This window comes from Fukomys damarensis, unplaced genomic scaffold (genome assembly GCF_012274545.1).
Source record: "Fukomys damarensis isolate Sample0158 unplaced genomic scaffold, DMR_v1.0_HiC HiC_scaffold_15, whole genome shotgun sequence".
NCBI lineage: Eukaryota > Metazoa > Chordata > Mammalia > Rodentia > Bathyergidae > Fukomys > Fukomys damarensis.
In genome coordinates, this window is record NW_022900927.1 from 19,739,427 (window position 1) to 19,750,071 (window position 10,645).

The 10,645-nt window shown below is 50.1% G+C and overlaps 1 protein-coding gene across 9 annotated transcripts in view; it reads right to left on the minus strand.

The window, feature by feature from the left end:
- Nucleotides 1–47: 47 nt before the first annotated feature.
- Map3k12 (mitogen-activated protein kinase kinase kinase 12) overlaps nucleotides 48–10,645 on the minus strand; it is a 19,819-nt gene continuing 9,221 nt past the window's right edge. For 4 of the 9 annotated variants that reach the window (XM_010609328.2, XM_010609329.2, XM_010609327.3 and 1 more), the window contains exons 2-14: nucleotides 7,621–8,100; nucleotides 7,067–7,250; nucleotides 6,700–6,891; nucleotides 6,194–6,352; nucleotides 5,895–6,053; nucleotides 4,082–4,190; nucleotides 3,752–3,861; nucleotides 3,520–3,636; nucleotides 3,260–3,397; nucleotides 2,483–3,104; nucleotides 2,240–2,310; nucleotides 1,870–2,143; nucleotides 48–1,450 (exon numbers count right to left, since the gene is read on the minus strand). In XM_010609328.2, coding sequence (XP_010607630.1) covers nucleotides 1,352–1,450; nucleotides 1,870–2,143; nucleotides 2,240–2,310; nucleotides 2,483–3,104; nucleotides 3,260–3,397; nucleotides 3,520–3,636; nucleotides 3,752–3,861; nucleotides 4,082–4,190; nucleotides 5,895–6,053; nucleotides 6,194–6,352; nucleotides 6,700–6,891; nucleotides 7,067–7,250; nucleotides 7,621–8,065 — 2,679 coding nt within the window. In that variant the 5' untranslated portion in view covers nucleotides 8,066–8,100 and the 3' untranslated portion in view covers nucleotides 48–1,351. Of the gene's footprint in view, nucleotides 1,451–1,869; nucleotides 2,144–2,239; nucleotides 2,311–2,482; nucleotides 3,105–3,259; nucleotides 3,398–3,519; nucleotides 3,637–3,751; nucleotides 3,862–4,081; nucleotides 4,191–5,894; nucleotides 6,054–6,193; nucleotides 6,353–6,699; nucleotides 6,892–7,066; nucleotides 7,251–7,620; nucleotides 8,101–9,867; nucleotides 10,073–10,645 lie in introns of those variants that run through there. The other 5 variants (XM_010609335.3, XM_010609332.3, XR_777339.3 and 2 more) reach the window with 5 other exon arrangements.

Sequence of the window (10,645 nt, forward strand, 5' to 3'; positions counted from 1 at the left end):
ATTAATACATTTCAGTTTAGTTCTGTAATGTCAGGAATTTTTCAAAAAAATTAAAAGATGGACTGGAGCTTTTTCTTTGTGAATAGAAACTGGATGCCACAGTGATCCATGTGGGTTTTATTCCTGTTGTCTTGCTATTATTTTTGTACTTCTTATCCCTCATAGGACCCTCATGAGGTTTTGAATAGAAGCCTTTATTCCAATATGGATTTTCTTGTTTCAGCACTTCATGTTTTTTTCTTCACCCTCAATCTTTCTTTCCCACAAGCTAGTACTGGTTGGCCCTTGTAAAATTTACGCCCAAAGACAGCATTATAATTACTTGCATAGGATTGCTCTGTAGAATAGGCAGGCACTTTGGGAGAGGGGTGTTCATTGCATACATATGGAAGTCTGTCCCTTTGTTCAAGCCTGTGTATTTTAAACTAAAACCTTTAGTTTCTTGGTGTTAATAACTGTCCATGTACGGTCTTTAAAAGAATATTTCAGATCCACTTCTGTCTTTATCGTTTAGAAAAGTAGCCAGTTCCATTCATGCTTAGAACTTTAGGAAGTTGTAATTTGATAGAATTTATTTACATGAGAAAAGGCAGAAAGTAATTGGTCCTAAGTCCTCATAAATTCTTGAATCCGAGGCTCCTACTTAAATTAACCATGTGTGATATCCCATTTATTCGCCAAGAAAACCCTCAACAGCTGGGCCTGCATGGAGTGGTTATATTTGAGGATTTTTCACAGGGGTTACAATATGAGAGTCCCCACCCCAATCCGGCACCAGGATAAAAGCAGGGACTTAAAAAGCACCCCAATTCTTCAGCCTGAGCCCCATTACATGCTATCAGTGTCCTAACCTCACCCTGGGCCCTAAGTCAGGGCTTGGGCAGAGAGATGGAGGAACAAAGAAATGAGATACATTGCCACCTGAGAAACCTCAGGGGGGAGGACCCAGCCTTAGACTCCCTCCTCCCAAGTGCAAAATGTGTAAACAGAGTAAACGGAAAACAAAAGTGCAGTCTTCAGTAGTTCCCTCTCCCCTCTCTTGTTCCCTTCTGTCCAACTGTTTGGGTGTAAAGAGCCTAGACAAGTCTGGCTTTTCTACAGCCTCGTTGGTTGCTGAACATAAGGAATTGGGTGAGGCAGGAGGAGGGTGTCAGTTTCCCCTTAAACACTGCTCTAGGGCAGTAATCTCCAGCTGCCAGTGTCCCTAGAGTTTTATCAGGTGAATTGGTCAGGGGGTCAGTCTCCCTCAAGTCTGACTTAAAGCTGGGACAGCCCCATCTTTCTCTTGATTATGTGGCGCATATATATTATTTATATAAATATTTATCTATGTACAAGGAATGAGTGGCTTTCATGGAGGGAGGGAGGCTGGGGGCCGCAAGGCATCAACGCTGTTGGAGTTGTCCAATTCAGTGCTGTCACAGTCTGAGTCCTCAGAATTAGGAGGGCCCTGTGAGGAAGAGTAGACAGGCAGTGAGGTGGGGCTCAGCATCTCTTGGTGTTGCAAAGATTTCCTTTAGGGCTCCTCACTGCCATCTCTCTTAATAGCCAATGACTTAGGGATTTTCTTGCTTCTAGATTTTAATTGCTCAGGCTATTAAGGCACCAGACTATTTATTTTCTATCCTTCTGCAGCAGTACTTTATGATTGCTGTACAAGTTACATGTCAGGCACCTTTATCAGGTGATCTGTACCGTGGTCCTCACATTCTACCACGTGGATATTTGGTCTTTTTTGGAAGGGGAGAAAACTGTGTGACTTAGAGGCCAAATCTGGTCTTCCTGACTTCTGCATCTGTCTCCCCAAAAGCCGCCAACTGGCCCAGCATCTGCTTCTGGTTCTTCCTCATACTTATTCTTGTGACTTACCTGCTCACCTCTGAGTAGGTCGTGGTGTGAGATGGCCAGGGAGCTGGGTTCAGGCTCAGGGACCACCTCTGAAGCAGGTGGGTCCAGTGGGATTTCTGAGCCCTGGGAGCACATATCATCAGACCGTTCGTCTGGCCGCTCATCAGTGTTGGTACTGCCCACTTCAGGCGTGCCACTGGGGGAAGGCTCACTAGCTGTACCTTCTTCCCCATCTGATGGATTCTCTGAGCTGAAGGTAGATAGTGACTGGCGCATATTCAGGCCCTGAGGCCACCTAAGTATTTGAGAAGGTGGTCATTCATAGCTTGTTCTATCCTTTGCAGCCCAGGAGGCAAAAGGATGCCATAACCACCTGTACTGCACCACCTACCGCTGGCTTGATGTCAGCTCCACCTCACTGTCCACCTCTCCTTCTTCCTCTTCTGAGGAAATGCCACGTTTCTGGAGGAGACAGAAGAGGGGTGTGGTCAACAGTGAGAAGTCACCAAGAATGCACAAGGGAATTGAGTTAGAGGGTGGAGGGCATGGTTTAAGATTGAGAGTGTAATGTGGAGGATGAGGTTGCATCCTGGGAATAAGGAAAAAGAGCTACAGGAAGCTCTTCATACTTTACCTGACTTCGCGTGACAGCAGCCCTGTACAGCAGCGCAGCTGGGGTCAAGTGCTGGGACCCAGCCCGGCTTCCTCCCCGGCCCGAAGTCCCTTCCCTTCCAGTTCCCAGTAGCCCTGCACCTTCACCAGGCCCTACTGGTGGAGGTGGTTCCCCTTTAGCTCCCCCAGGTGAATCTGGGCTTGTGGAGGCAGGAGCTGAGCCCTCACTTGGGGGGGTATCACCCTGGGCTGGAGGTGGTGAGCCAGGATCCCCAGCTCCTGTGGCCCCACGGCCCCTGGCTCCCAGTGCTGCTGACAGGAGGTCTGGGGATGAAGAAGACATCTTGCGGAGCAGAAGGTCATGATGAAGCCCACGGAGGGCTGGAGGGCAGGCCTCCCAAGCTGAGGGTCCCATCCCTAGGCCCCCTGGGCTTCCTGGTCCTCCAGGTTCGTGGGGTGGCACAGCTGCACGAAGCCCAGGCAGGTCCCCACAGCTGCCCTTGGCGCTGGCCTTGCGGTGACGAGTCTTGCCACGGCGACTCCGTCCTGGTGAGGGGGGGCCCTTAGGACACCCAGGAAGCCCCACTCCGCTTAGGGCTGCATCTAGTTTAGGTAGCAAAGACTCTGTCTTGAGGATATCTGGCCTGGTAGGGAAGGGAAAGAAGGTTGAGATTAACAAATTTATATACCCACAGCACTCCCTAAACTTGGACTGGACAATACAAGTCTCCCCTCAGTATCTGCAGGCTCCAGCATCCCTCCTGTCATACTCAAACCTGTCTCTGAATTTGAGTCCTACCTTTTGCTATGGGGTGATAGCTTCTGTGGCACATTTCTCTTCTTGATGAGCTTTTCCATAGTGTTCCCATGGAGGAGGCTCCGGGAAGGGTGTGACTTCAGCAGGCCTGGGCACCTCCGCTCTAAAGCTTGTTCCCGCCTACAAACAGGCACTTTCTCAATGGGGGATGTAACCATGAAGGGATCCACAGGATCTCTTAGGTTGGCCAGTTCCACTAAGACTTTGTGATAGTAGGGTCAGTGTATAAGGCAGGTAGTTACCTGAGTAGCTCCCGCTCCTTGAGTTCTAGCTGCAACATAAGGGCATTCAGTTCCATGTACAGGTTGTTGGCTCTCTCCAGCTTCCGTTCATAGTGTTCCCTAATGTCCAAGGCATGTCTGAAATGGGGAGATAGGTGAACTGACTACATTTGGTGGCATGATAGTCCCAACTCTGGGACCTGATGATGTCCAGTCCAAGCATGTAAAAGCACCTTCTCAAGCAGGCACACACCTGAGCTCCTCCCTCCTTCGCATCACCAGCTCCTCTTCTAGTCGGTGTAGACACGTTCCTTCTGACTTAATCTTTTCAAAGTGCAGCTTTACCTCTTCCCGCCATTCTGCCTGGGGATGGAGAGAATGCAGAGGGTTTGGAGGTTATCTCTGTGCTTTAAGGATGACTGCGCCACTGCAGATTTTGGAACAGGAAGGAGTTGGTACTGAAATGGTGTCCTAGTCCTTTAGGGATTATTGTGTCTAATCAACCCTTTTCCCAGTTCCCTCCTTAAAGTGCATCATTTCTGCAAAGGGAAGTTAGGTATTCATTATCCTACCCACAGCACACCTGGGACTTAAAGTAAGTCTCCTGGGGTGTGGAGAGTACATCAGCTGAGGCGATGTCCAGGTGTAGCAGGATTTGTCGGAACGATGGCCGATTTCGTGGCTTGCTGTTCCTGAAGAGAATGGAGTTGGGTTGAGGGAGAAAGGAATTTCAGGGGAGATTAAAATAGGAACTGGATCATCTTTCCACAAAGTGTCCAGAAAAATCTAGTCCTCCAGTGAAATTTCCTTTTCCTTTTTTTTTTGTGGTACCAGGGATCAAACTTGGGTCCTTACACTTGCGAGGCAGGTGCCGGAACCACTGAGCTAAATTCCCCAGCCCTAGAGTGAATTTTTTTGGAAGACAGTGTCTGCAGTTCAAGCTGGCCTTTAACTTAAGGTGATCCTCCTGCCTCAGCCTCCCAAGTGCTGGAAATATGGTCATGCACCACCATAGAATGAATTCTGTGACCAAAGAATGCCATGCTCTACTCCGGAAGTGTCACACAATCTGTTAGCACATCAACATCCTATAGTAAGCAAATCTGTTTAACTCCTATTTTCCAACTTCTCTGCCAAAATAAAACCTGAGTAATTCTATTGAAAGAAAAACTTTGAGGATTAAATCTTGAACTTTCCCTCCTGCATTCCAAAGTTGTCGGAGGCTGAGCCACTGATAATCAGTGGTGATGCCATTTTCTTGGTGGTTCGGTTCAGTTCAGTGTATTATTGTTTTATAGTAACTGGGTAGCAGATGTTTTTACCCTTATTTTATAAATGAAGAAGCAGGTTTAGAGGTGATAGCAAGTGCCCAGGGTCCCTCAGCTCAGAAGTTGGCATACTCTCAATTCAGATTCAAGTCAGTCAGGTTTTTTTTTTTTGGCGGTACTGGGGATTGAACTCAGGACCTTGCACTTGGGAGGCAGGCACAGTGCCACTGAGCTAAATCCCTGGTCGCACAAGTAAGTCTTATCATGACCCCTGCTGATTAATGGTCAGTCCAACCTCACTTGGTTCTACATTGTAGTTCTCTTAATCCATATCTTAAATCATGGTTTGTTTTGTTTTTTGACATGGTCTCACTATGTAGTTTAGGCTGGCCTTGAACTCGGGCAATCCTGCCTCAACCCTCCCCAGTGCTGGGATTTTTTTTTTTTTTTTTTTTTTTGAGACAGGAACTCACTTTGTAGTTCAGGCCTACCCTGAACTGATTATATGGCTCAGGCTGCCCCCGAATTTGCCATAATCTTCCTGTGAGTGCTGGGATTACAGGTGTGAGCCACCATGTCTGGCAGTTTTTAAATTATTTTTTAAACCACAATTATTTCTTTTTTGGTACTGGGGATCTAACTTGGGCCATTACGCTTGCAAGGCAGGCTGCGGAAGCACTGAGCCAAATCCCCAGCTCTACTTTTTTCTTTTTGAAACAAGGTCTTACTATAGGCTGGCCTTGAACTTGCAGTGGTCCTCCCACCTCTGCCTCCCCATTGCTTAATCTTTTTGTGTGTTTTTTTGAGACAGGGTCTCACTATGTAGTTGAGACTGGTGGAACTCACTGTGTAGCCCAGGCTGGTCTTGAACTCATAGTGATCCTCCTGCCTCAGCCTCCTGAGTGCTGGGATTGCAGGCATGCGCCACCACGCCTGGCCCCAGGGCTGGGTTTTATAGGCATGTGCCACCATGCCTGGCCATCCTGGGTTGAGACACATTGGGGAGCTTTGACCCCTTTTCCTCAGGATTTTGGGCCTGAGTGCCTCAGTTCTCAGGGCTGGCTATCCCACAGCAAAACTATTTGCTTCACAATTTCGTACAGGCATCATCTTTCAGTCCATCCTTACCAGCATTGGCGAAGCAGGATTTTGAAGCCATCTGGGCAGCTGGAGGGCACAGGTAGATGGAGACTATTGCTTCCTACACCCCAGATGATGGCTGAAGAGTCTACATCTTTGTAGGGGATCTCGCCCGTCAGTAGTTCCCATAGCACCACACCAAAAGACCTGTAGATGAGAGGGGACACACTTGAGAGGGGCTCCCTCCAGATGCCCTGGCTGCTACAAGCCCATCTTGTTTAAACCTGAGAAGTACCTCCTCCCCCTTTGCTGGCCACCCACTTTTCAGTTCTCAGCCTGTCCCTCACCAGATGTCGACCTTCTCAGACACGGGCTCGTTGCGGATCACCTCAGGGGCCATCCAGGCTACTGTCCCTGCAAAGGACATCTTCGTGCTCTTGTCACTCAGCTCCTTGGAAGTGCCAAAATCTGAGATCTTCACCACGTCGTCGTATGTGATTAGCATGCTGGTAAAGAGTGTAGTGAGCTGGGGTCCACACCCCTCCACACACGCCTGTAACCTTGTAATTCTGCCTTTCTCTTCAACATCATTTGGGACACCCAAACGTTGAGATGCTCACCATAGCCCTCCCGAGATAGGACTACTGGTTGGAAGTTTTTTTTTTTCTGCCCCTGGGGATCGAACTTGGGACCTTGTACTTGAGAGGCAGGCGGTGGAACCACCAAGCTAAATCCCCAGCCAGCAAGTTTTTGAGATGGGCACATGGACTTGGGACAGGTCTGGAGGTACAGACTGCCTTGGGCAGGTCATGTGCATGCGTATCTGTTTTGCCCTGCTTGCTTGCTTACTCACTTAGGAGACTTGAGGTCTCGGTGGATAATCTTGTGCAGGTGCAGATAGTTCATGCCTCCGGCAATGCCCATGGACCAGTCAACCAGTAAGGAAGGGGTGACAGGGCGGCCAGCCCGCAGTACTTCATACAGCTGGCCCTGCGCGCAGAACTCCATGAGGATGCAGTAGCAGGGTGCCTGGGTACACACGCCCCTGGGGCATGCAACGGTATGAAATCCTCAGCTTAATATTGAGCTAATTTGCACCTGGAGCCCTAGTTCCATCCATGCAGTCTGGGAGATCCCCTCTGGGAAAGGTAGGGTAGGTCCCACTGCCGAGGAGAGTCCCTGGCCTCTGTAAACTCCCCAGCCCCTGCCCTGGACCTCACTTGAATGTGATGATGTTGGGGTGCTTCAGCTTTCGCAGGTGCTTGATGTCTGTCTCCTTGAGGTCTCGCACCTTCTTCACAGCCACTTCCTCCCCGTGGAAACGCCCCAGGAAGACAGCACCCTGGGCCCCTGAGCCTACCCACTGCAGGTCCAAGATTTCCTCAAAGGGGACCTCCCAAAGGTCTGTAGGCAGGAGGCACAGTGCCACAAGGCTCAGAAAGAGCTTCACTCAAGGTCTTGTGACACTCAAGGCCAGGGTCAGGACAGCATGGGTTTGGCTGAAATGACTCAAGAGTAGGGGAGAAAGCCAAATTAGGCTGAAAAGACTCAAGGTTTAGAGGACAGAGCAGGAAGTACCTGGGTGGACTTAGGGATGTAGCAGCTGAGTGGCTGGGCACTTGCCCATCGTGTGAGGGTCCTCCTGCCCTGCATGGGGAGGGGGAAAGCTGGGAAGCTGGGCTGATGGGAAGGGACTAGAGCTGGGCCATGGGGAGGGAATGGGGCCGTCTAAGATCCTGGACCCACCAAGGGTGCCCACAGGGATTTGGCCTACCTTCCTGCTGCTGCTTGTGTTCTGTGGAGTAGGCTTTGCCAATCATGGTCCATACTGGGCGCAGGCAGCCGAAGAGGCCTTCAAGGAAGCCACTGCCACTCTGGCACTGCAATCGTACCTCATCAGCTCGAACTCTAGATGCCCGACTTTCAGGTGACCCAGTAGCTCCCCCTGAGCCCCCTGTATCCTGCTCATGTAGCTGTAGAACACTGTTGGCAAAAGGCTCAGGGGGTGGCTCTCCACCTGGAGAAGGGCTGGGCCCGCCCGCGCCCTGCCCACCGAGAGGAACTACATCCCGAAGTACACACTGGGTGGGTGTCAGGTCTTTCTCAGGAGTGCAGTCCGAAGTGTCTGGGTCCAGTTTACGCATGGATGCCTCACTTAGGGTAGACACAAAACCCCCAAAGGAAGGGGAGGGTGTGCGGGTTTCATGGAGGCAGGCCATGGCCTCGGCCTTGGTGTGGTGCTGGGCAGCAGGCCCTGTGAGAGTGAAAAGGGGAGGTGCTGTCAGCAGCAAGAACTGACTTGGCACTGCTGGAGGCTCAGGCTTGGATGCTGGGCTCCCAACAACTGGAGGCAGCACTTGAGCTTTGCCCTCAGGTACCATCCTGTGAGCTGCACTTCCCCTTGGGCATCTGGTACAGATAGTTTTCTATATACAGGTAACATACTGGCACACTCCAAGGTAGATACAAGGATATGTATCAAACTCAAGTTTAGTGACTGGGGTGTAGCTCGGTAAAGTGGAGTCCTTATCATGCAGGAGGCCCTGGGTTCAATCCCCAGCATCTCAAAAAATGAAAACAAATCACAGGGCATCATGGTGTACCAGACTTGTCCAGAACTTGACACCAAGAGTCATCTTAGTCTCCTATCTCCACATCTAGTTGGTTAGCAAATTCTGAGATGGCTGAGGACAAGAATACCTCTAATTGTCCCTCAAGTACATCCTTTTGCAAAACCTTGTAGTACAGGAGAATGATCATCATACATTCCAGTGGAGGACAGGGTTTGGATTACATGCAGAGAAGCTCAAATGAGGCAAAGGGTTTGTGGAAAATGGTATTTTCCGTTCCCTAAAAATTCCCAGGCCTTTTCCTCGTAGACTTTCAGTGGGTGTGGTAGACCTAAGATCTGCATATTTAAAAGGAGCCTCTGGATTCCAAAGCTGGCCCACTGTCACATTTAGCTCTAGTCTCACCATTCTTATGTTTAGTTCAAGCCTCATTAGTTGTCACTTGGCCCAGGACATCTGCCTCTCAAAGGAGCTCCAGTCAGTCCTCCCTCTATTCTTCAGGATTTAAGAAACTAATTGGCCAGCACCTTCTCCTGTCAGACTCTTCAGTGGCCCACTGCTCTTGACCTGCTCTGGTCCTACCTTGCCACGCAGCCTCACCCAACTGCTGCTGGTGCCCACGCCGTACATAACAGCCTGATACCAAGCTGCAGCAGGCTTCTGGAGCCAAAGCACCCAATGACCACAGCCTTTCCTCTTTTTTTTGGTTTTTGTTTTGTTTTTTTTCGGCAGTAGTGAAGAAACCAGAAGCCCTCCACCACTGAGATACATTCTCAGCCACTAAATTTCTTTAAAAAAATTTTTAAGCTTTTAGTCTTGCCCAGGCCGGCTTTGAACCTGATTCTCCTTGTTGTGTCTTGAGTAGCTGCGATTGCAGGTGTGGTCCACCATGCCTGCATGGCTGTCACCAGCTAGCTTTTATGAAAGGTTTATATGTTAACCTCTGGTATAAGTGTATTCTCACTGAATTCTCAACTCTGTACGGTGGGCATTGTTAGCCCCACTTTAAAGAGCAAAACCCAAGACATGGAGGTATTAAGTAACCTTCACCCTCAGGCTATCTGCATAGAAGGGCTTCTTCCCTCTTCCAAGTCTCACTTCATCCTGGAAGTCTGTCCTCTCTCCAGACCCTCTAAGCTGTCACAGCCCCCTGTGCTTCCTCCATGGCTTCTGTGTGGAGGCTGAGTGTGGCCAGTCAAGCCTGCACTGCTTTAGGGTGATTTCGCACGGAACGGGTACCCAGGGCTGCCTATAGCTCCCGTCAAAGGGAGGCACTGGATAAAGTGGACCTGCTGCTTTGCCTGCCTCAGGACTGCTTTGGATCATGCGAGCACTGTGCACACTTCAACTCCCTTAATCCTCGGAACAGTCCAAGTAGAGATATCCCCATTGGTCTCAAATTTTGAGAAAATGAAGTTCAGAAGGCGGAAGTCAAGTTCAGCCCAACATACTCCCTGAAATTTGGTATTTGCTGCTAGAGAACGAAGGTGTCGATTGTAGTGCAAATTACAGTCAAAACACAGGCAAGCCTGGCGTGGACACACAAGGAAAATTTTTCTTTGGAGAGAGGACTCAAAGGCTTCCCCATCTCGTGTTTCGGCCCAGAGCCTGGGCTTCCCTTGGGGACCCTCAGAGCTATAGCTAACACCCAGGCTTTCAGCTGCCAGGCCAGGGACTAGGGCTGCGGGCGGGACCTGGGCGCTCAGGGAGGACAGCACCCGCCGCGGGACCGCTAGGACATCGGTAATGGCACCCGGAAGCCTAAGTCAGCTTTTGGAAGCGGAGAGGAACGGGTTACGACCACAGCGCCTCCACCCCCCCTTCCGGGCAGTCACACGGTGCGGGATGGGGGCGGCGGCCCGATCGCGGAAGGAGGGGGTCCGCTTAGGGAGGGGCAAAGCAAGCTGGGGGAAGCGCCGGGCGCTGCGGCGTAACCATGACGACTGTGCCCGCGGCGGCGTGTGAAGTCACTGGGACAAGATTAGCCTGGGGTCACGTGAGCGAGCCGGGGGAATTGCTTATTAACTGTGAGAGTCCTCTGATGGAATTTTTTGGGTCTCCTATGTAGAGGATCATGTCATCTGAAAATAATGATATTTTGACTTTTTTTGTTCCCATATTCACCCCTTTTACTTCATTCTCTTGCCTGGTTGCTCTAGCTAATGTTTTAGTACTATATTGAACAAGTGTGATGATAGTAGATGTCCTTGGCTTGTTCTTGATTTTAGA